The sequence below is a fragment of the Lepidochelys kempii genome, chromosome 3 (genome assembly GCF_965140285.1).
Source record: "Lepidochelys kempii isolate rLepKem1 chromosome 3, rLepKem1.hap1, whole genome shotgun sequence".
Classification (NCBI taxonomy): Eukaryota; Metazoa; Chordata; order Testudines; family Cheloniidae; genus Lepidochelys; species Lepidochelys kempii.
The window spans coordinates 173,611,045-173,637,547 of NC_136382.1; the positions used below are offsets into that span (position 1 = coordinate 173,611,045).

Consider the following 26,503-nt stretch of genomic DNA (forward strand, 5'->3'; position numbering starts at 1 on the left):
AACTAAAATCAAGATCTCTCACACCTACTGCTTCCCTCCCCAAACCATTGGGCCAATAACCATGTTTCCATTTTCTGAAACAAAAAGTTGTCCCCTATACACTCCAAGAACTTATGGAAAATTCTGGGTTCGGCTGTATTACTTTTGCAACAGCTGTCTGGGTATTTAAAGTCCTCCATTACTACCAGGTTTTGTGTCTTGGATATTGCTGTTATTTGTTCTAGAAATGCCTCATCCACCTCCTGTTCCTGATTTGGTGGTCGATAGACCTCCAACAATGAAATCACCCCTCCCTTTTTAACCCCTTTTATATTTTCCCAGAGACTTTCAACTGGTCTGCATCTCTCCTCTTTTCAGACATCCAAACAAGCACATATATAGTTTATACCCATATATACACCTCCTCGTCTTTTATCCTGCCTGTCCTTCCTGAACAAACTATATCCCTCATACCTAAATTCCAATCATGAGACCTACCCCATAAAGTCTCTGTGATACCAATTAAGTCACAATCGGCAGAGGTGAGATTTGAACACATGATCTCCTTTTTCCCAGCTGTATTTGGAAGTTGCCTCCCCTTTCACCATCCAACATTAATACAATCATAGTAACTAATTTGGGGGGTATGGTACTGCTCTAATTTTTGGGTAGTAATTATGATGTTTCATCTATTTGTCATGGAATTCCTGCAATTACAGAGCAGTAAGAAGTGTCAACAACAGCAATACATCTGTCTGCGATCAGTAAATATTTCAGAACTCCCTATGAGCCACCACTAGAGCCAGAACATCCACAGTTAATTATACACAAAAATAAAATTGTTTCCTAAGACCAGCAAGATGAGTCGCTGTATAGTAAAAATAGCAGACATTTCAAAAATGAATACATTGCAATTCCCTGGGAGTCCTGATGCTCTGAAAATGATGGACCAGTTACTCAACTTCTGGAGGATCATTTTGGAGTCTGATCCTAAGATGTGCTGACCACTGTAATTCCCATTGAAGTTTTTGGGAGCGGTAGATGCTCAGCATCTTTCAGGATCAGGCCCCTTCTGTAAAATTACACTTTAAATTTAAATTAATGTTCAGTGTTACAGGAGATATTTTTGACTCAAGAGCTTAATCTTGGCAACACAGTTTAAACGATTCGAGATGTTTTCATAACATTATTCTTCACATAAATCCATAAAAGCATGCAACATTTTCAAATTATTCTTGGCTGAGGCAATGCTTTGCAAAAGTAAAGTTAGCATCAGATGGAGCTTACCTATTTTTTTTGGAATTTTCATCCTTCCCTCTTTTAACTCCAAAAATTCTTGTAATCAGGGTACTAAACAGAAGAGTGGAGGAATTTCTCACCTAATGTATAAAGAAACGTGGAATAGGTATTAAGCAGCTTTCAAATCGCACTGTAAACTGGATTTTAAATTTAGTTGTAATTTAATTTAGAATTTTTTAAAACAGCAACAGAACATTTTACATGCCAGACCAGACAAACGGACCTTAATCTAGCATCCTTCTTAAAGGCACAGGAAGGTGAAAGTACTTTGTTATACAATACTTAACATGTAAGTAGAGCAGACAAATAGTTTAATGAACTCCAGTGCCCTAAAATGGTTTAATGGAGAAGATTGTGTGGCTTAATGGTTAAAAGATCAAGGTTGGAAAGCAAGCAATCTGGCATCCATCCCTGACTCTGCCACAAACTTCCCGTGTAACCTTGCGTAAATCACTAACCTCTGCCCCATTTCCCTATCTTTAAAACAAGGAAAAGAACATCTACTAGTGGCTCCAACTCCTTTAGCCCAGGGACCAGTTCAATGAGAATCACAGCTTTCATAAATCACAAAACACTGAGACCTCAGTCCAGAGCTCATCTCCCTTACCCGCAAAGATCATCACAAATTCATTCAATCAATCAATCAGATGCAAGTACTATTAAGAAAGTGAGGCTTTCCGGAATAATCAGTCTGGGAACTACTGCAAAGTTCAGACATATCCTTGGGCTATATCAAGGACAAGGAACAACCGTAAGCCCAGGTTTCCAGTAGCCTAAAGCATTTATTTTTAGCCATGGCAGGTCATGAGCTATTGGACCTTAAAAATAACATACTAATAACCATCTTGCACTGAGACCCAATCCAATGACCAGAAAAAAAGTTAGTTGAGTCTCACTAACATGACCACTGACTCACTATCAGCCAATCAGATTTTTTTTTAATTGGTAAGATAATTTACTTTTGTCACTCTTGAAATTAGACAGAAGTACACTCTGCATTACATCAAACCAACACAAAAAATACATTGATATAACAATACTGAGACCCAAACTGCAGCTTTCCTGTGATTTGTCTCCAGTATTGTGCCATGATATATCACATTCTGTAATACGTATGAACATTCAGTTCATAAAAATTCCATCAGCTGTGGCATAATTATTGACAAACATACAAATGCTTTGATAAGCACCATCACCACATGCTTCTCCAACCTAATACAACATATTAAGGATTAACTTACTGCCCAGACAGGGGATGTAAAACCTAGAATTGCTGCTTGTATTCCATCTGCTATGTAAGGTATGATGTTTTCACCAAAGCGGGTATCCCTAAACAAGGCCCTCAGGATATTTAGAGAATGAACCTGGGGGAAAAAAATAATTATTTGTTTTGTAATATATGCTACTTTATTGGAAAAGTCCTCAAATTACATACTTTAACCATAGCCATGGAGATGAACAAATCCATGCATTTACTCATTTATGCCACTTAATTTCCACTTTAAATTCCATTCAGCATATCACTATTAACAATCAAAGCAATACAATGGCACTATGCAAAGTGCTTTGAAAAGCAGTCATAGTTAAAAAAAAAAATAATGAAGAAATGATTCACTTTTCTAGCTACCACCACATTTATGAAACACTGAGATTCTTGAATGAAAGAAACTAAACAATATAAATGTATTTATATTTTTAACAGCAGCAAACATATGACGAAATGAGTGTCAAATTCTTTAATACAGCTAGTAAAGTTGTAATGCTTAGCAATCTATCCTGGACAAATAATGCTGAACCTTCTGTATTACAAGTAAAATCAAGCCATAAAAGTTGCACTTTTTCCTCTCCATGAGGAGAGGATTTTCAAAATTTCTCAGGATTATCTGAAGCACCAAACCTTGTCAGTAAAGTCAATTTGATCATCCTTTTTTGAGCTTCAGGTACATGATGGTGAAATTTGTCAACCAAGAAGGAAAAAAAAAAAAAAAAGATACTCTTTGATTCAGGCCTGGTCTACACTACAAAGTTAGGCACCTTATGTCGACTTAATTGTGCATGTGTCTACACTCAAATTTGTCTTCCACAGATGTAAGCGCCTCGTTATGCCAACATAGTAACACCATCTCCCCAAGCAATGTAGAGTCACAGTTGATGTACTTAGGTTAATGCTATGCAAATGCAGATGCTGAGGTAGAGGTACTTATGTTAACCCTAACCGTCCTCCAGCAGCTGTCTGTCCCACAATGCCCCAGACTGACCACTCTGGTCAGGCATTCTGAACTACTGCCAAGAGGTCACAAAGAGCGGAAGCCTCCACCCCCACACCCCTTCAAAGCCTCAAGAATTTTTGAAATTCCTTTTCCTGATTGCCTGGCTTGGCAAGCACACATAGCAGCTCTCCATTGTTGTGTATAACTGCCCAGCTGACCATGTCAGCTACATGCTCCAGACACACTCCTGCCTGGTGCAGACAGGAGATATTGGATCTCCTGGCCTGTGGGAAGAAGAGCTCAGCTCCAAAGCAGCCAGAGAAACATCAACATCTTCAGATTGCTCATGGGACGCAGGAGAAGGGATTTGACAGGGACCAGCACCAATGCTGCATGAAAGCCAAGGAGCTGTGGCAGGCATACCAGAAGGGTGCAGGGAAGCCAACAATCAATCCAGGGCCAAGCCGCAGACCTGCCACTTTTACAAAAAGCCACATGCCATACTCAGCAAAGACACCACCACCACTGTCCACAGCATTGTGTACATCTCTGAGGAGGTTGAGTCACAGACCCCTGCCATGAATAGCAAGGAGAAGTATAGGGGATAGGTGCCAAAGGGATCGAGCTGCACACTGAGCCTGTTTTTGACTCCACTGCAGTCCACCCAGTCCCACCAGTCAAGCACAGGCGAGCCCAATGCAGGGGAAGGAACCTTGGGTAAGTGTGCAGATACATTTTCACTTACAGAGATGGCGCTCCCAGAGTAGCAAGACACATCTTTTGGTTTTTCAATAATTTAGTTTACTCATGCTAGAAGAGGTAGTGGTACAACCAAGGGTAGTAGAGTTGCTATCTGCTTTTCATTCGCCTACAGAGTCAAGCAGGGGGAGCAATAAGGAGTTGTTGTTTGTTTGTTTTTTTAAATGTACACAGCGATGTCCCTGGAATCCTCTTGAGAGATCTCAATGAAACGTTCATGGCGGTACTCTGCAATCCTCTGCCGAAGATTTCCAGGAAGGGCTGCCCTATTTCTTCCTCCGTGGTAGAATGCTTTCCCACTCCACTCAGCGATAACCTTGGCAGGCACCATTGCAGTACATAAGCTAGCAGCATATGGCCCCAGGCAATTTAAGGACACCCAAAGCAGCTGTGCTCTCTCTCTGCCTTTGTTATCCTCAGCAGTGAGATAAAAGCTGAAGTCACCAGCGCCTGTGGAAAACGGTGCCAGTATTCACTGCCATTGCCCTATACTACTAGAATCATGCAACACCAACCCCCAGCAGGCCATGCTCCCAAGAAGAAGTGAGAATGCTGTACTGAAAACTTTAGAGGAGCAAGGGGAGTGAGTTCAGCACCTCAAGTTTTGCTTTCCGTAGTGAATGCACTGACAATGTTACCTCTGTGCATTTTATCTTCAGCTGCTGCCATTGCAGGTTTCAGGGTCTACCACTCCACACTCACAGAATGCCTGAGCCAGATGTGGAGAAAGAGCACTCGGGATGATACGTTCAATAAGATCTGTAAGCCAGTGCTGTATCAGACCATGAACATGGGGGCCTGGAGGATGAACGTTACAGATACCATGGAGAAGGAAAGAATGGAGAGAAGAAAGGCGCACGAGTCCCAAAAGGAGAAGGAGATCCACCAGGACATAATGGGGCTTCTCAGGCAGACTCTGAAGCAGCTCCCAGGCTCACATTCCTTTGAAGCCCACTGAGAACTCAACATTGGGAGGTCCCTAAACCCTCACCCTCCTCACAACATTCCACCTGGCATCAGAGATTGCTACACTACCCCTACTACTCCATCCTGGGGGACATTAAAAACAGTCACATCTTCACATACACTGACCTGTGAAAGCCACAGTTGGAGTATGTATAGTTTAAATGGACATGAATGATCCTTCCCCTTCATAAGTTCTGTTCTCTTAATTTATTTATTATGTTTTTAAAAGTATTTGTTGTAAAACTGCATTGGGTTTTTCACTGATTGTTACAGAATAAAAAAGTCTATTATTTGGAAAGTAATTTATATTTATTAGCTCACAGAACATGCTGCCGAGCACTCTGCAGCTCTGAAAGCAACTAATTACAAAGTGTCACACAACTCATCGAAAGAAAAGGAGGACTTGTGGCACCTTAGACTAAAATTTATTTGAGCATAAGCTTTCGTGAGCTACAGCTCACTTCATCGGATGCATTATGCAACTCATAGAATCATTCACAAACAACATTAATAGGTGCATTGACAATGTTATATTCCTACATGTACAGCATTGACCACACATTTCCTACCAGACCACAAAGATCAGGGCCAGACAGACCACACTACAACGCTACCACATACTACTCCGGCTCACTGTGAAAATGGTCTTTCAAAGCCTCCCTGAACCATATAACTCTGCATTGCACGCTTCCAATAGCCCTTGCATCTGTCTGTTCAAACTCAGCAGAAAGCCTCTCCAGCTCCATCCTCCACCCTTGTGGAAACTTTGCGCCCTTTGCTTCACAGACGTTATGCAGGACACAGCAGGCAGCTACAACAATTGGGATATTTTTCTTATTAAGGTCCAACCTCATGAGTAAACAATGCCAGAATCCCTTCAAATGACCAAAAGCACATTCAACCGTTACTCTGCACCTGCTGAGCAGGTAGTTGAACTGTTCCTTGGTGCTGTTGAGATGGCTGGTGTGCAGCTTCATGAACCAGGGGAGCAAGCAGTAGGCTGGGTTCAGAAACCCACAGTTCAGAAACCCCACTGCTGCAAATCCATCCACTATGTCCTGCACATTGCTGAGCGTCACAGTTCTGCACAGCAAGAGGTGATTAATGGCCCTGCACACTTGCATCGCAACATCCCCAGTGGAGGACGTCAAATTGATTCCCAGCTGACCAGTAGCAATCTGGCATTGCAAGTTTCCACGGTGCGATCACTACTCACTTCTTCACTGTCAGTTCAGCTCTCATTTTGGCATCACTGTGCTAGAGGGCTGGGGCACACTCAGCGCACAGGTCCAGGAATGTGACCTTGCGCATCCAAAAGTTCTGCCGTTACTTCTTATGATCCCATACTCGCATAACGATGCGATCCCACCAGTCAGTGACTGTTTCTCAGACCCAGAAGCAGTGCTCCATCATCTGCAGCTGTTCCATGAACGCCACCAAAATCCTTGAATTGGTTCTATGTTCCACAACAATCAGTCCTCCAAGGAATGACCATGCCCCTTACCACGGTATGCATCCGATGAAGTGAGCTGTAGCTCACGAAAGCTTATGCTCAAATAAATTGGTTAGTCTCTAAGGTGCCACAAGTACTCCTTTTCTTCATGGCCCTTACGGCTCTGCAAATACCCCAGGATTGTGCACCCTGTGCTTGCAACACTCATGACAATAGTACAGAGGTATGCAGCCACCGTGTGTCTCTCAGAGATGTTAGACAATGAGGAAGGCCACATGAGTTTGTGGGATTTTGAAAAAAAGTGAGAAAATTATGGGATATAGATAACATTATGGGAGAGAGACAGTTGCATACTGGGAAATTCACCCCATGCACCCAGTCATCTCTGCACGATTCATTTTGGCCCCATCATGCAATGTCAAAAGGTCTCAAAAGCCAACGTGCTGAATGATGGCGAGTTGCATGGTCGGATACCTACCTTGGTGCACCATTCTCTGCATTGATACAAGCACTCCTGATGAGTAAGTACACCACCAACACAAGGAGCCAAGTATGCATGCATACAAGCAATGTACTAACCACGGCAGCTGTATGCCAAGTACCATGAGTCAACATAAAATGTATAGTGTAGATGTGGCCTCAAAAATTAGATAAAACACACACACACAAAACCCCACCTGGAACAGGTGTTTACGAAAGAGTGCCAATTTTAAGCTAAGATTAATACTTGGGCTCTCTCAACATACATAGTATTTTCTTGTACTTCCCTACACATACTGGGCTAGATCTTCAGCTGATGGTAATCACTGAAGTTGGACTTTGATGGAGCTACATAAATTTGCACTAGCGGACGAGCTGGCATAGTAACTAAATACTACAGACACTGAAGTTAGCTAACTACAAACCATGCTCAGCTATCAAGTTTTTAAAGTACTGCTACTTTAATGTTGAAACATAAAGATGTTTGACGTTAAATTGGACCAATTACTTTTAAGATTTACAAATATAAGTTAATGATCATATATTTACGTATGAATAGTCATTTTTCAGTGTGTGTTCTCATTACTGTTCCATACTATGTATTGAACACAAACTACTGTTTATTTTCTCCAAATGGGAGTTTGCTTAATACTAAAATTTACTCATCATTTGTTCAGAAATATTACAGGGCAATAACCTGATTATGCAAATTCTAATAAAATGGAATTAGTATACTTTCACCACATGAAGGGGTCAATATAGAATGTTTAGTATTTTTGTTCAGAACATGTCTCTTTCATTTTCATGAAGAGTCCAATAACTCCACAACCTCTGGATGCTTCAAGAAACTAAACTTTAGCATGTCTGTGGATCAAAAAAAATGAATTACATCTACTTTTAAAAAACACATAACTTGTTTTAACTGGTTGACAAAGGACTGTTTTGGGAACTTTATTTCCTAACATCATTATGTGTTTTACTTCTCACCTGAGGGATTATGTTGGGTGATTCATTCACAGGTACAGCCAAAGATATTAACTCATTCATTGTCATTTTCAGTAAGCTTGTTTTACTCTTCTTCGGTTCCGAAGACAACAAAGCCTAAGGGAGGGTAAAAAGTCGTAAGTAATTAGTTATTCTATCTACTAACAGTACTGCCCAGTTACCATCTCTCTCTCTCATACATATATAAGATATTACAGCAGAGTGTCTGATCACTCTTCAGCACCACAGGGAAACTTGCACAATAGTTTCGATTTTATCCTGTTTTTTTGTTTTGTTTGAAGAAAATATATAGTTTTGATACGACATGGGCTGGTTGGAAAACAATACCATCCTGCAAAAACATTTACTTTTTTGAAAACTGTTTCATTCTAATGTGAAATGAAAATGAGACCTTTTTGAAAATTATCATGAAACATTTTTCAAAAGGTCTCGTTTTCAAACACTCAGCCTCACAAAACAAACAAACAAACAAACAAACACACACACACACACAGAACCAAAAAAGGCAGAAAATTCATCGGTTAAGATTATAATAGCAACATTAAACACCAGGCCATACAGTCAGTCTCTCTGTCGGTATCTTCTGCTGGAGCTGTTCCACTTTGTATAAATAATTAAGTATTCATTGGCCAGAGACTTGCATAGGATGTAGGAGACCCACGTTCAACTCACTGCTCTGAATAAGGCAGAGCAGAGACTTGAACCTGTGATCCCCACCATCCTACATGACTGCCCTATCCACCAAGCTACTAGCAATTCTTTGGTGGGGGTGTCCTGGTTGGTCAAATCTCTCAGTCTTAGTCTCCCCCCACTTCCCAGCTCCATCCTCCACGTCCCAATTTCCTGGGTCCTGGAAACCTCCCCCAAGGAATTTTCTGTCAAAATGACATTTTTCAACAGAAAAAAGTTTGGTTGAAAATTTTTCAACCAGCTCTAGATACAACCATTTGAGTGTGTACTAAAGAATATTTCTTCAATTGTACTGAGGTGCATTTAAGCAAATGTGTGCATGCCATTAGTTTTGTTGATTCAAAGTGCTTAAAACCACTGCAAGACTGTAAGAGAATGTGAATTCAACAAGCCAGACAGTTGCATGAAGTATATGTAGCTTGTAAGCTCCAGCTAGACACACGCACACAAACGCTCTGCCCCAACTTGTAAGTTTCATGCAAGAAATAAATTATGACTATATTAAAGTTGAGTCATTACTTTTTTCTTTTTAGATATGCTTAATATATTTCTCTTTTTACCATAAAATTCACATTGTAAAACACAGCATGTGTAATGTAGATGAATTATCTTATATTATCTTAACTGTTGCATTTCAACAGTGTAACTTTTATCCATAAGACATTGTTAACAGTTGTATATGCATCCACTACTCTCACTTTGGATGTTCACCTGGTGTATTTTATCTATTCAAAATAATGATGAAGACTAAGAAGAATGCAGTTATTTCATACGTAGATGAAAGGAGGAAATACTAGGTTAGTATAATTACTAGGGCTGTCAATTAATCGCAGTTAACTCATGCGATTAACTCAAAAAAAGTAATAGCGATTAAAAAATTAATCGCCATTAATCGCAGTTTTAATCGCACTGTTAAAGAATAGAATACCAATTGAAATTTATTAAACATTTTAGATGTTTTTCTACATTTTCAAATATATTGATTTCAATTACAACACAGAATACTAAGTGTGCAGTGCTCACTTTATATTTATTTTTATTACAAATATTTGCACTGTACAAAAGAAATAAGTATTTTTCAATTCAGCTAATACAAGTACTGTAGTGCAATATCTTTACCATGAAAGTTAAACTTACAAATATACATTTTTGGTTATATATCTGCACTCAAAAACAAAATCTAAAACTTCAGAGCCTACAAGTCCATTCAGTCCTACTTCTTCTTCGGCCAATTGCTAAGACAAACAAATTTGTTTAAATTTACGGGAGATAATGCTGCCTCCTTCTTATTTACAATGTCACCTGGAAGTGAGAATAGACATTCACATGACACTTTTGTAGCAAGCATTGCAAGGTATTTACATGCCAGATATGCTAAACCTTTGTATGCCCCTTTATCCTTTGGCCACCATTCCAGGGGACATGCTTCCATGCTGATAACGCTCGTTAAAAAAAAAAAGTGTTAATTAAATTTGTGACTGAATTCCTTGGGGGAGAATTGTATGTCTCCTCCTCTGTGTTTTACCGCATTCTGCCATATATTTCATGTTATAGCAGTCTCAGCTGATGACCCAGCACATGTTGTTTGTTTTAAGAACACTTCCACTGCAGATTTGACAAAACACAAAGAAGGTACCAATGTGAGATATCTAAAGATAGTTACAGAACTAGAACCAAGATTTAAGAATCTGAAGTGCCATCCAAAATCTGAGAGGGACAGGGTGTGGAGCATGCTTTCAGAACACTTAAAAGACCAACACTCTGATGCGGAAACTAAACCATCAAAAAAGAAAATCAACCTTCTGCTGGTGATATCTGACTCAGATGATGAAAATGAAGATGCATCGGTCTACACTGCTTTGGATCACCATCAAGCAGAACCCATCATCAGCATGGATGCATGTCCTCTGGAATGCTGGTTGAAGCATGAAGAGACATATGAACCTTTAGCACATCTGGCATGTAAATATCTTGAGATGCTGGCTACAACAGTGCCATGTGAATGCCTGTTCTCACTTTCAAGTGACATTGTAAATAAGAAGCGAGCAGCATTAGCTCCTGCAAATGTAGACAAACTTGTTTGAGCAATTAGCTGAAGAAGTAGGACTGAGTGGACTTGTAGGCTCTGAAGTTTTAGATTGCTTTGTTTTTGAATGCAGTTATTTTTTGTACATAACTCTATATTTGTAAGTTCAACTTTCATGATAAAGAGATTGCACTACAGTACTTGTATTAAGTGAATTGAAAAATCATATTTCTTTTATTTTTACAGTGCAAATATTTATAATAAAAACAAATACAAAGTGAGCACTGTACATTTTGTATTCTGTGTGGTAATTTAAGTCAATATATTTGAAAATGTGGAAAACATCCAAAAATATTTATGTAAATGGTATTCTATTATAGTTTAACGTCGGGATTAATCGCACAATTAATCGAGATTAATTTTTTTATCACGATTAATATTTTTTAAATCGCTTGGCAGACCTAATAATTACTATGACAACATGTGCACCTTGATTTTGGAAGAGGACCATCTGTCCAAAGGTCACTGAACTGGTTAAATTTTAGTTTAAACTATATTTTTATTACAAGAACAACAAAATAGTCAAGATGCTTATCGATGCAGGTGCTCAGAAGTGATGCAATATTAAGGAAGGGGGCAGGAGAGAGAGAGAGAGAGAGAGAGACCATATAATCAAAAAAACAAAACAAAACACAGCAATACTAGATTACATTCAGAGGAGGAAGAATCAATGTCTAACTCATTTTTTTTTTTTTTTACAGGGAACAACCTCATATAGAAGTTTTGTGATATGGATGGGAACACTTGTCCCCAACAATAGGGCTGAAGCCACCAAATTAATTTCATGTAGACCACTTGCAAATATCAGAGGGTAATAATTTTTATCTTTATCGATCGGAGCTGGATTTGAAACAAAAACTTGAAAAAGAGCTTACAAACAATTCCCAACACCATCCAGTCTCCCTCAAATATTCTTTTTACACAAAAAAATCTGCATTAATAGTAAAGCAATTTCTCATTCATAAATCAGTTACCATCACTGCACAATCTGTAATATTTTACACAAAGAAAGAAAAAGGAAAAGAAAACATTTCCTCTCCTGTCTCAGAACTTCTACACCTCTTCTGAAAGCCAAAATTTCGACATTTTGCTCAACTAATCATATTTTATTTGAAACAAAAAAATCCAGTCATAATGAAATGTACAGTGTAAATTACAAACATAAGAACAAAGGTTCTTGACTCATATGTCCCAATTACAAATATAATCTATGAAATACTGAAGAATTTCCGTTTGCTACAGTCTTACAGTCACTATAATAGAGTTCAGCTGCATAATGGAGCACTCAAATGAAAACAGGCATATTCTTCACAATGCAATATCCATATTTTTATTTATCAAATAAAACAAGCAGCTATATTTACAATCTCTGAACTATTACACATTTGACAGATACCACACTGAAACCACAAATCTCATGAGCTCTCATCCTCCAGAAATGCCAGTCAATAGATCCACATCTCAGGGCGAATTATACTCCCATTTTGTAATCCCAATTGCATGAATGTAAACTGGGACAAAATGTGGACTCCAGCCTGCATCTATGTTCACAAAGTATCCAGAAGGGGCATAATTTGACCAAAAATGGGTGAAATCAGTAAAACACGCAACCATCTCACAATGTACTCACTGATACTTCTCAGGGATTTATATACCCCACAATGATCTGGCAATAACATAAATGCAGTCATATGAAGTTACAGGTGCAACATTAGTAGGTACCTGTATGTAGAATGGAATTCCAGCACTGCGTCTAGTTGCACATAGTTTAGAAGAAGGATCACAAGTTTTAATTTCTTCTAAAACATTGTACAACCATTGCTGTGGCAATGTACGTAGACTCTCACTAGTACATCTAAAGAGACACAAATAAGCATACATAAGTATTTAGGATAAACAAGTTCAAAACAAAATTAAAAGATAATAAACTGTGCCCTATTGCTTTTGCAGAGTGCTATTTACCTTTATTAACTAAGACCATTTTTTCTTAATGTAGGATTGATATGCACTTAATGTGTAGGATTGATTTGACTTGACCACAGTTGGGCCAAATATATAACCCATTTTGAAAAATGGGAATACACATATGCCTTACATATTTGGGGGTACTAACATATGCGGGAACATGTGATGAGAGAAACATGGGAGTTGTATCCAGACTAATCAAAACAAAATTAGAGACACTGAAACAGGTCTGGTATTAAATGCCTGGTATATTGTATTAAATAACTACAATATTTTAAAATCTTGAAGAGATTATCATTTTAAGACACAGGACACTTTTTTGCAGAGCAGAAACAGAGGTGCTGTACAGAAGTAGTAGCCACCAGAGGGATTTTGTTTGACTCAGCAAGTTTCCTATGGGGAGCAAAGACTGGATCAGGAGCTCCCCACAGCATTTCAAAGGATGCAGTATGCAGTCATCTGCTCTGGCTCAAATCCATGGCCATGCCCTCTCCCACTTTGAGGTGGCTAACTCTACTAGCATCCCTACCTAGTAGGTCCTATACACTCCCCTATCAGGAATGTATCCAACCCTTGTGCAAATCCATGAGGAAGGGAATGAAGTTTCCCCATGCCTTCACCCTGTAACTTGTACAGATGTGTGGGGCCAGCCATAATTAGGCAAATAGCCTTTTTTCAGACTCTGCCATTTGATAATAGTTTCTACCAATGTTTATATTAATTCACTCACAAAAGCCACCACAACACTTTGCTAAGGTGGCGTTAAAATTGCTGCCCTCTGAATGGTGCCTTCCACTCTCCTACACCTTCTGGTATGGGGGACTTCAAAGCACCAAATTCAAACACTAGAAATCTAGGAAATGTTCAGTTAAGATTTCCCCACATTGGCCTGAAATAAATGTTGGTGTTTCAAGAGAAAAAAACCCTCAAGCTTACCAAAAAAAAAAAAAAAAAAAAAAAGGGGGCGGGGGGTGAGACAGCTGGTTCACACACAACACAACCTTAACATTGACTCCATAGGAAAGCTGGCATTTTGGTATATCCTTCTTTTGGTGTCGGGGGGTGAGACAGCTGGTTCACACACAACACAACCTTAACATTGACTCCATAGGAAAGCTGGCATTTTGGTATATCCTTCTTTTGGTGTGTTTGCTTAAACTAGGAAACAGAGCTCATTACATTTGCTACAGTCTTTAATTGTAATTGTACAGCTGGAAATGAGGAAAGGCAATTCAGTGTGTCCAGTGTAATCACTGTCAACCAGCAGCAATTACTCCTCATACCAATGATGCTCCAATAGGCCACAGTGAAGGTCCTGTTGGATTGCATGAATAGGAGTGTGGAACTGTCATGGACACATACATTTGTTGGGGATATTTTTCTTTGAAACATTAATACTCATACATGGCATGCAGCAACCCTTGCATACCCAATGTATTTTTAATTATTAGGTCTCAGTGGTGGACACTAGCCAACATGGGAAGAGGGGGGGAGAGAAGGGGCAGGGGAGTATGTGGGTTCATGTTTGTTTCACTTACCCATGGATACTGCCCATGGATTTTTCCATATCTCAAAAACTGGACACAAGAAAGTTTAATCTAGAAAACACTAGGTGAGCTGGTTCCTGGCTACTTAAGAGACCAGCTCTCTCCTAATAGCTGGGATCAGCCAAAATGCTTCTGCTAACAGTCCCTAGATTTGAACTTTAGGCAGCCCCTAGTCCAGGGGTTCTCACAACAAATTTTTTGGTGGCCTCAGAGTGTGGCCGCATTTGAGAAATGGTGCCCTAGTCAGAGTGTTCTTAATGGAGGATACTGCCATCTGGAACTTTACTTCGCTAATCTATTCATCACAGACTGATTTTACTGATCTTCAGAATATTGCATAAGGCCCATGTGTTTACTTGTGCCTCTGCCTGATGCAGGCCATTAATGGAGGAGTCTAACGTTTAAAGGAATTGGTTAGGTAAGTAGCTGGTTTATCCTCATTATAGTGCCTTTGTGCAATATGAAATTATCTTGGGGATTGGATGTAGACTGTAGGTGGCACTATCTGGCTAATGCTGATTTTAACTGTGGTTTAGTCATACACAATGCACCTGAAAGTTTATGCAATGAGTGTATATTCAGTACAAATGAATTAAATAAAATGCTTCTGCAAACCTGAGCAGCAGTATTGCAAAACTTTTATAATGCTAGGTCTCTTTAAACAGTTTAAGATAAAATACATTCAAATAATTTTAAACGTAAAATACACAAAAAAATATGCAGCTAGTGAAGACAGCAAAAAAACAAGGGTACAATTCATTACCAGTACTTTGACTTATTTGTCAAGTGTCTAAACTGCACTCTTGCCATGAAGTATTTTTCCTCTGCAGTTATACAATCTGGCATTCCCTATAAAACGCTCTCACAGGGCAAACAGCCCTAAAAATAAATACTTTGTCAAAATTACAGGAACGGCCTTAAGCAAAGGACTTTCGGGCAGAAGCAGAACCTCAAGCCTACTTCAGTCCCAGGTGCTGCCCAAACAAAGTTCAACAAAATATAATTTGGTCAGCCAGGATAAAACCTACTCCTTAACCATTATACAGCCTTTCCAAATGTAGCTTTCACAGTTAAAATTAGTTTTTCCATTAATGCCATTTTATATCATTATTAAAAGCACTAAAACATTTGCCTTGACACAGCCTGTAACAAATGATTATCAGTTATGGTTAATACAACTGCAATTATATTAACCCTGTAGGATTTGCTGTTGCCAAAACACAAGTCCTAATTACTCTCCCATTTTAGTAGCTGGGTGGCCTCCTGTTAGCCTCATTTGACTACCTGGGTGGTTGAAATAAGAAGTCTAAAGTTAAGAGAGAAGACAGGAAATGGGGGGGGGGGGCAGGGGCAAGAAGGAAGAAGAAAGTGAAGGCTGAAGAAAGGCTTCCACTTTTCTCCTATTTCTTCCCCATCCCCCACATCATATTTCCTCTGTTTAAGTGTTAAAAATACATCAAATTTCTACTGCTACCCCCCACTCCATTTCCAACTAGCCAGGTTCTTATCGACCCCATCACTGCAGTATCTGACCACCACCTAAATATTTAAAAACACAATCTTTTTGTCTTATTCCCTCCCTACCCAGCAAAAAGATAGAAAACCAACAATAGGGAAAGAAAGACAGAAAGAAAACGAAAGGCAACAGTCACAGTAGGTCCTCTACCTTTTGTAAGGGCCAGTTAAAGGAAGGACTCCTGGATACCCAATCCTGCCCTAGGACTGGGCACCACACTGGATTCCCTACATTGCTTCTCCTCCTTCTCCCCTTTTCACAGCTCTGTTTCAAGCAGTCAGTGCACCTCTAAACTACCATCCTGACAGCCACCTCAAAAGTGTCAGAGAAACATAGCTTCAAAGAGAGTGGGTCACACAACATTACAGGATCCACAGGCAAGGCAACCAGTTGCGACATCTTCCTCTGGCCCTTTTACAACATAATGGTCACCTCTGTCCTAGCTTTGTTTTACATAGCCTACTGTTGGCCTTCCTCAGATGATTTAAGACATGGGTTGGCTTTCTATCCTTTTGTACACATGAATGTGACAACTTTCCAGGGTTTTGATCAACCAGTAATTCTCGTGGTTACCTCAGACTTTGTGATCCCATTTCAACTAGAGTACACTACTACAGATATTACTGTTTTAATTGTAAATGCTAGCACTACTGGTCTTATCTCCTTAATTCAAACATGGTTTAAATTTCTTATTTTAGCTGTTCAAAGAATAGTGCTTAAGACTTCAGTATGTTACCTCAGCATTAAAACAAACATCCTACGCTAACATTTATTGTGGTACAAAAGAGAACAAGGCAAAACATTAGGGAATATCTAAAAGCATATTGCACATTTTTGTATTATATTATTATTATATTGCATATTTTATTTTTAAATAGATTTTTTTGCCTTAAGAGCTAGCAGAAAGAGAAAAATATACTGAAATGCAATCTAAGACATTTTGAACGCTGAAGTTGCCACAAGTAATTCTATCCTGTTCAGTCACTCACCCAAACCCAAGTTTTTTGTGAAAGCAAAGTGTTACTTCTCTAAAGTAAAAAACATTAGATACTATTTACTTTGAAATGGAGGAGACCAGTCCCTTATGCTTGGCAGCAGCATCTCTCATGGCCTGGCAGGCATATTATTGTCATAACGAGCAGGTGGCCTTGAAATTTAAGAATAAAGACACTTTACAAGGTAAAATTTGTGTTCACAAATGTGTTATTTTCAGGTTAAGAACCCTAATCCATATTAGACTGAAGTATTAATTATTTTTGCCAGACCAAGTAATTAAAGTCTATAATTAAAACACCACACAGTAACTTGATATGTAAATAACTTCAACTGCAGTTCAGTGAGTTGTTTTTCTGATTTTTTTTTCTTTCTTCTAGTTAAAACAATTTCATGCATGGCCATAACAGCTATTCTGATCAGTTTTACTGAATCCAATAAACCTGAGACACAAACTGCCAAAACCCAGGAAATACAAAGTTTAGCTTGAGCCTCTCCCCATAACTCATAAGGTTGTACTCTCCTCCCCATAAAAAATTGTATATTAAGGATGAAGGGTCAACCTTGGACCTTGAAGGGTTAACCTTGGATTTCCTGAATTTATGCGGCTTGTAGCTTAAACTTCATACAATTAAAAGTGTTGTCTATGTGAGTATATCTAAATTGAAAGTTTAAATCAGTGTAATCCTGCTCATCCTGGGGAAACTCATTTCATCACTTTGCTCTCCAGTAGTCCTGATGTAGTTTTCTTTTTGTACCAGGAAGATACAGGGAAGTTATATGACTTCTCAAGGGTCACAGCAGTCAACAGCAGACAGGACTGTCTACTCCCAGTCCCCAACTGGAAATCTCCATATAGCTTCATATACTGCACTTGCAGGTGTTCAGCAATCCACTAGAATGATAGATGGATAATTTCCAAGGAGTTTGGACGAAATGTATTAGTCCAGCTGACTCCAAAATGACTTCTTTAAGTATTTTTATTTGAGACCAAATGCCATAGCTTCCTGGTGGCAATGTGTGATATTAACTGAATTCAATATAGAATGTATAAAATTATTCCCTCATTTCCTCAACACTGCTTGACACATCACAAGAAAAAAAATCGATCATTTTGTAAACGCATCACTAACCACTTTCCAAATACGTTTTTCTTAAATAAAAGAATTCTACTAAGCCCTAAATATTTTATACCATAGTTCTCTGCTCCATTCTTCCCCAGGGGGGATAAAATTGATTTTTTGTACTTGCTTTTATTTAAAATCAGATTTTATTTAAATTACAATACATTTTTAAACAAACATTAAACATTAAATTTGAAATTCTGACATCCTATGTGAAGGCCTAACTTACCATAATCTATTAAATAAAAAAATATTAAACAGTGCATGCTTGCCACCAAAGCTTTAAAGAAAGTCAAACCACTCTACTGGCAGAAGTCATTGGTAACAACATGGAATCAGTTTCACTTTTTCTGCTCATACAAGGAAAATATTCTCTTCATTTCAGTTTATTCAACTATTTCTGTTCAATGACTAATTCATTCAAAGTTGTGAAACCAATTGGGAGACGAAAGTGCAAGAAAGCTTGTTTTCCTCTTCCAATCTATGAATAAAAACTAGGAGTGAGGATGAGCTCTACTAGTTCTAAAATCTTGAATGTGGTCACCTGAAACAATCAGTTCAATTCACTAACTACTTATTAAAGAAAGACAGTATAACTCAATTTTAAATGAAAAACATGTTTAGATGAACATTTTTCTTATGTATCCAGCACATTTAAACGCAGTTTTATTTAACTAATAAAAAATGTAAATGCTGCTTAATGTTGCACTTTTGTCATTGAATGCCAGTTTCCATCCAAACACGGCTTGACACATCACAAGAAAAAAAAAATCGATCATTTTGTAAACGCATCACTAACCACTTTCTAACATGTTAAAAAAATGTAAAAATTAAGACTCTGAATAAATGTACAGTAAGCTGCATAACTGCTAAAAAACATGTATAGGTATCTTGTATCTTCCTGCTTAGCAAAAAATAATACCAAATTTAGTGTAAAAACTATATTTAGTTTAAAATCAATATGTTTTATTGGTTACCAACCAATGAGAATCACCTTTACTTAAAGAAAGTGAACTAAAAAATACAAATGCAAAACAAGATTAAAATCAGTGATTTAAATCACTGATTTAAGTCAGTGATTTTCAAGCTGGGGTACTCATACCTGTAGGGGTACCTGAGCTCTCGTCAGGGGATACGCAAGAAAAAGCCTGCAGTGGCGGACAATGCATTTTATTTAGTAATATTTGGCAATCTGATCATGGATATATTATGATCTTCTCTGAGATGGGACAGGCAGTAGACTACATTATTTGGAAAGGGATATGCAGCCTAAGACGTTTGAAAACCACAGATTTAAATCAATCCACCCTGTTCCTCCCAAATGAATGAAGCCCTATAAATTTAACTGTGCAAGGACATTCCATTATGTTCTGAAACATTAACGATCGCATTTATGAAACAGAGAGGGTTACAGAGCTCCCAGTACATTGAACAGTAGTATAACATACAACAGGCAGATTTGGACTGAGTGAAGAAAGTGAGAGGAGAAAGGCAGAAATTCAGTAGCCCAAGCAACAACCTGGTGATAAGGAACATGCTATTTCAACAAAGAAAGCCATAGAGGAAATGGACATGGATACCTGATGGGCATAAAAAGAACATGATACACATACTCGTGAATCAGAGACGGAAATCAAGTGGGTGGTAGTGCAGATCATATGTGGCCACATTCGGATCAGATCATAAATTAGCGCTGGCATCAATGAGCTAAAGGCTGAGAGCAATCGACAAAGTGCCAGGAATAAAGATCTATGAAGTGGACAAATGGAAAGAGCCAGATATCCAGAATGAACATAAATAAGTCGTGCAGAAGAAACTTCATATCTCTAGTGAAAGAGGAAATGAACACTGAAAAGATACAGAACACTGTAAAAAAAAAAGGAGGGGAGATTACAGGAGCAGTTGAACAAATGTTGGGCTACAAGGCCAAAATGAAGAAACCAAGGTGGATAACAGATAAAGAGCTGCCGCTGAGTGACAAGCGTAGGAAGCCAAAAGAGAACAAGAAGGAGGACGAAAGTCTAAGAGCGGAGTGCAACAGACAGACCAGACAGATAAAACAAAAAGCAAACAACCAGACAAGCAAACAACATAAAGGAGAATATGCGAAGAGAAATGTGATATGGGTTGTATCACAAAGTCAGAGAAATGAATGGGATAGATACACAAGCTGAAGAGGTCCGCAGTGAAAAGCAAACACGGACAAATAATTGGGGGCAAACAAGTAAAGAACAAACAATGGAAATAATATTTTGAAGAATTGTGCAATGTGCAGAATACAGTAGATGGAACAGTTCTGGACAAACTTCAGAGCACAAACAAGGGAGAACAGAGGCCAGAATTCTTAGAAGAAATAATAAAGATCTTGACAGAAGTTTGAAAAAGAAAGACACCAGGAAGTGACAACATAACTGCAGAGCTGCTGCAGGCAGGCGAAGACACACAGCAAAGATAATAGACCAGCTCCTCAACGAGATTTACAAATCATAGCAACTGCCATGCAAATGGGGGAAGAGTTGTAATAGTACCAATCCATATAAAAAGGCAGTAAGAGCAAGTGCAAGAACTACAGATTAATCAGCTTATTGAGCGTACCAGGAAAAAATTTCACCAAGACATTTCAGAGGAGAATGAAGAGGTATGCGGGAGCAGCACTTGCAGAGAAACAGGCTGGATTTTGACAAGGGCTGTCAATTAATTGCAGTCAACTCACGCGATTAACTCAAAAAAATTAATCGCGATTTAAAAAAATCAATTGTGATTAATCGCAGTTTTAATCACACTGTTAAACAATAAAATACCAACTGAAATGTATTAAATATTTTGGTTGTTTTTCTACATTTTCGAATGTATTGATTTCAAATATATGGATTTCAAATTACAACACAGCATGCAATGTGTACTGTGCGCTCTTTATATTATTTTTATTACAAATATTTGGACTGTAAAATGATAAACAAAAGAAATGGTATTTTCAATTCACCTCATACAAGTACTGTAGTGCAATCTCTTTATCATTAAACTGCAACTCACAAAGCTAGATTTCTTCTTGTGACAAAACTGCACTCAGAAACAAAATGTAAAACTTCAGAGCCTACAAGTCCACTCAGGCCTACTTCTTCAGCCAATTGCTAAGACAAAGAAGTTTGTTTACATTTACGGGAGATAGTGCTGCCTGCTTCTTATTTACAATGGCAGGTTTCAGAGTAGCAGCCGTGTTAGTGTGTATCTGCAAAAAGAAAAGGAGTACTTGTGGCACCTTAGAGACTAACAAATTTATTAGAGCATAAGCTTTTGTAGGCTACAGCGCACTTCATCGGATGCATAGAATAGAAGAAATCTATATATACACACACACACACACAGAGAAGGTGGAAGTTGCCATGCCATACAAACTGTAAGAGGCTAGTTAATTAAGATGATTGTTTGTTTGGCAAGTGTGTGTGTGTGTGTGTGTGTGTGTTCTTACTATATGTTCCATTCTATGCATCCGATGAAGTGGGCTGTAGCCCACAAAAGCTTAAGCTCTAATAAATTTGTTAGCCTCTAAGGTGCCACAAGTACTCCTGTTCTTATTTACAATGTCACCTGAAAGTGATAACAGGCATTCCAAGGGCACTTTGGTAGCCGGCACAGCAAGGTATTTACATGCCAGATAAGCTGAACATTCATATGCCCCTTCACGTTTCGTCCACCATTCCAGAGGACATGCTTCCATGCTGATGACGCTTGTTAACAAATTAATGCATTAATTAAATTTGCAACTGAACTCTGAGGAGGAAAATTGTAGGTCTCCTGCTCTGTGCTTTTAACCGAATTCTGCCATATATTTCATGTTATAGCAGTCTTGGATGACGACCCAGCATATGTTGTTCGTTTTAAGAACACTTTCACTGCAGATTTGACAAAACGCAAAGAAGGTACCAATGTGAAATTTCTGAAGATAGCCACAGCACTTGACCCAAAGTTTAAAAATCTGAGGTACCTTTCAAATCTGAGAGGGATGGAGTGTGGAGCATGCTTTCAGAAGTCTTAAAAGAGCAACGCTCTGATATGGAAACTACAGAACCTGAATCATCAAAAAAGAAAATCAACCTTCTGTTGGTGGCATTTGACTCAGATGATGAAAATGAGCATGCATCAGTCTACACTGCTTTGGATCATTATCGAGCAGTACCCATCATCAGCAAGGACACATATCCTCTGGAATGGTGGTTGAAACTTGAAGGGGCATATGAAGCTTTAGTGCATCTGGCACATAAATATCTTGAGATGACAGCTACAACAGTGCCATGCGAACGCCTGTTCTCACTTTCAGGTGACATGGTAAACAAGAAGGGGTAAAGGGCAGCATTATCTCCTGCAAATGTAAACAAACTTGTTTGTCTGAGCAATTGGCTGAACAAGAAGTAGGACTGAGTGGACTTGTAGCCTCTAAAGTTTTCCATTGCATTAAAAAAAACACAATTTTTTCTACATAATTCTACATTTATAAGTTTAACTTTCATGATAAAGATATTGCACTACAGTACTTGTATTAGCTGAATTGAAAAATACTTCTTTTGTTTTGTACAGTGCAAATATTTGTAATAAAAATAAATATAAAGTGAGCACTGTACACTTTGTATTCTGTGTGGTAACTGAAATCAAAATAATTGAAAACACCCAAAATATTTAAATAAATGGTATTCTATTATTAACAATGCAATTAATCGTGATTAATTTCTTGACAGCCCTAATTTTGATCGGGACGAAGTACAATAGATCAGTTATTTGTGATAAGACAGGTATTGGAAAAGTATACAGAACGCAACCAAACCTATTACAACTTTATAGACTTCAAATAAGTTTTTGATGGCTTTGAGCAGAAAGAATTATGAAAAGTTATGAAAATGTATGGCATCCCCAAAAAATTGATCAAGCGGATAGAAAGCATCCACAGCAAGTTGATGAATGCAGTGACAGTTGATATAAAGCTGACTGAATGGTTCAGAATGACTGTAGGAGTGAGACAAGGAGGCACGCTATCACCAGATTTGTTCAACTTGGTACTGGAATCAGTAATAACTGTAGCCTTGAGAGATGAAATGGGAGGAGTCACATTATATGGTGGGACTGTGCATAACCTTAGATTAGCAGACCATACTGACTTCACAGCATTGACCAAGGAGGATTTACAGAGACTGACTGACAAGTAGACTGAGAAAGCAGAAAATTCAGATTAACAGGAGTCAGGGCACAAGTGGCAGGTGTGTGCCAAATTCTTCAGCGGACTCCAGTATAGCCTTTTTAATAGGGAGCACCAATTTTGAAGGAGCCGTAGCTTGGAGAAAATCCACTAATGCCTGGATTGTAAAAGGATGTGAAGAGCTTGTACATTTCATCAACGTCAGGGTTGGCAGAGTAAAGGTGAGAGTTAATAGGGCACATTGGGGCACTGCTGAAAGAGGGCAGAAACAAAATTACAGACAGGATTCCTGTTCTAAAATATTGACAGTTTTATGTATGAGAGAAAGATCTTTTGACCCCAGGCCAATAGATGGACCCCATCTCCAAGAAACACTGTGGTGTCAGAGTTTGTAATGTTTCTGTTCCATAAGGCATGAATTTTTCAATCAGCAGTGACCCTTCCCAATTTCCCCAGTTAATGGTCTTCCAGCATTCATTAATAGTTTTCATGCAGCGTTGGGGTACACTGGCAGAGCTGTGGAACACAATAGCTGTGGTATGGTTGGAGTGCATTGGCAAAACGGTAGGGTGCAGAAAGGTTGGGGTGCATTGGTAGCTCTGGGGCTGCAGGCTGATCGGGGTGCACTGGCAGAGCTGTCGGACCCAGGGTGTTTGAACTTCACTCGCAGAGCTGTGGGGTGCAGAGTAGTGGGGATGCAGGAAGGCTGGGGTACATTGGCAGAGCTGTTTTGTTGAATGCCATGCCTCCCTCACCTGAAGGGAGCCAAGAGAGGTTGGGTGCTATCATCCAATCCAATTTATGCCCCTCCTCCTAACCAGCCTCGCTTTGCTACAGTCCAAACCCTTCTCCCTAAACTCCCACTCGACAGTCACACATCTATTTTTCCCCCAAAGATACTTTGATTATTGCCCCCACCCCTCAAAAAAAAAATGAAATTGCTATCCATGCCTTACAAATTGTAGCAACCTTCAGTCACTCAGTTCAAAACTCCTTTTGTTTTAGGAGAGGGCATGCAATTACCTTATCTTTAGATGTTAACTGAAGAATGAGTTCACAGCCATAAAAAGATCTGTGATTCATCCAGTCATTAGTACCTCCCAGTTTAACAGTACATAAGGCATTAGGAAAAAAGTGGAACTAAAAAGATGCACACTACACATCCCTCATTAATCGCCTTTTGTTTCATCCCATCCCCTACAATTTGCCCAACTTTTTGGCCTGCCGGCCACATCTGGGTATGGAAATTGTATGATGGGCCATGAATGCTTACGAAATTGGGGTTGGGGTGCAGGAGGGATGAGGGCTCTGGGGTTGGGCCAGAAATGAGGAGTTCAGGGTGCGGGAGGGGGCTCCAGGCTGGGGCAGGAGATTGGGGCATGGGAGGGAGTCAGGGGTGCAGGCTCCGGGCGGCGCTTATCTCAAGCAGCTCTTGGAAGCAGCGGCATGTCTCCCTCCGGCTCCTACGCGGAGGTGCAGCCAGGCAGCTCTGCACACTGCTCTGACCACAGGCACCACCCCTGCAGCTCCCATTAGCCACAGTTCCCAGTCTATGGGAGCTGTGGGGGTGGAGCTTGGGGCAGAAGCAGCGCACGGAGCCCCCTGGCTACCCCTAAACATAGGAGCCGGAGGGAGGACATGCTGCTGCTTCCAGGAGCCTCGGCATGAGCGTTTAGAGCAGCCTCCAACCCTGCTCCCCAGCTGGAGTGAGGGAGTAGGGCAAGCCCCACACCCTGCTCCCCAGTGGGAGCTCGAGGGCCAGATTAAACAGGCTGGAGGGCCGGATGTGGCTCCCGGGCCGTAGTTTGCCCACTCCTGAATTACTATTAAAGTTTATTATTACCATATATATTCTGGAGCATAGTCTGTGTCTTTTTACCTTTCAAATTCACCTAACAAAGTCCTGGCATTATAAAAATAATAGCACATGGCAAATCCCCCTTGAATTTCACAGGAGCAGGAAAGGCCCTTAAAAAAGAAAGGTGTGATGGTGATGGCTGTGAACTCATCAATCAAATTATGCAAATCTCCCCTTATATTCAACACACAAGATATCTTCTCAATACAGATCTACTATTTGTATTTGTTTCATTGTATAACTGTTTAATACTGAACTCCCTTTATATCTGAAGAAATTTCAAATAATTTATCATTAAAATTCAGACAAATGCTGACTCTGTTTAACATTTCAGAGAGACAATGTGGGCGAGGTCATATCTTTTATTGGACCAACTTCCATTGGCGAGAGAGACAAGCTTTAAAGCCACACAGAGCTCTTCTTCAGGTCTGCCTGAAAGCTTATCTCTCTCACCAACAGAAGTTGGTCCAATAAAAAGATATTACCTCACCCACCTTTTCCTCTCTAATATCCTGGGACCGACATGGCTACAACTACATGGCATTTAGCATTTCAGTTATTTGTTCAGCAATCGTTTAGAACGTTTCCTCTTTAGCATACCTGTAGTTCAAGATAAGGACAGTAATTTGATTTTACTGTTAGCTTCGTTTGAAGAACAATTAAAGTTACAAATTTAGCTAGGAAAGAGAAGGCATTTGATTACTCCATAGACTTGCAAAAGAGGATATCAGAAGTAATTAATTAATTTCAGTTAAAAAAGAAAGGTTGTTCCAGGCCCCATATTTCATTCTGAAGACTTATAACAACTTGGATGTAATAGTAAATATTGATAGTATCTATTCCCATAGGTTTAATAAGTAGCAGCTGTTACCCAACAGAAAGCAGAAAATTCTTTGTATCCCAACCTGGCACATCATAAGAAACATCAAGTACGAACATGCAGGCCTATTACCATCCAGATGGGATTTACTTAGCTGATGGAATAATATAGATGAGATGTTGTTTAACACAGAAGAACAAAAATAAAAGGTGGCTTTATATTTTCTGAACTAAGAATGTAGCTGGAAGGTTGCATGAGGATTAGTATTCAAAGTTTAAGGCTGGCTATATCACAGGGACACCTTTAGACAGACCATGGAGATTTGTCTGATGTGTCAGAGGCCTGCCTGTACCTTAGCCCATAATAATCTTCAAAAAGAGAATTCCATAAAAGATTGGTCTCCTGCTGAGACACCAAAGTGCCCCAGAGGCCTCAGTGTCCCACAGTGATTAGTCTCTTATCTTGTTTTACAGGTATCTACGCTGAATCTGGATTTAGTTCGTTCACAGACTAAACTATTTGAACATATTGTTTTCTCTATATATCAAATTTGGTTACCTTTAAA

At 39.2% G+C, this 26,503-nt stretch overlaps 1 protein-coding gene across 7 annotated transcripts in view; it reads right to left on the reverse strand.

The window, feature by feature from the left end:
• The window catches only part of THADA (THADA armadillo repeat containing), a 288,683-nt gene that overhangs the window by 215,606 nt on the left and 46,574 nt on the right, over positions 1 to 26,503 (reverse strand). For 6 of the 7 annotated variants that reach the window (XM_073339064.2, XM_073339066.2, XM_073339063.2 and 3 more), the window contains 4 exons: positions 12,650 to 12,782; positions 8,134 to 8,247; positions 2,520 to 2,642; positions 1,267 to 1,358 (listed from right to left, as the gene is read on the reverse strand). In XM_073339064.2, the coding sequence (XP_073195165.2) occupies positions 1,267 to 1,358; positions 2,520 to 2,642; positions 8,134 to 8,247; positions 12,650 to 12,782 (462 nt within the window). Of the gene's footprint in view, positions 1 to 1,266; positions 1,359 to 2,519; positions 2,643 to 8,133; positions 8,248 to 12,649; positions 12,783 to 17,038; positions 17,103 to 26,503 lie in introns of those variants that run through there. The other variant, XM_073339070.1, reaches the window with a different exon arrangement.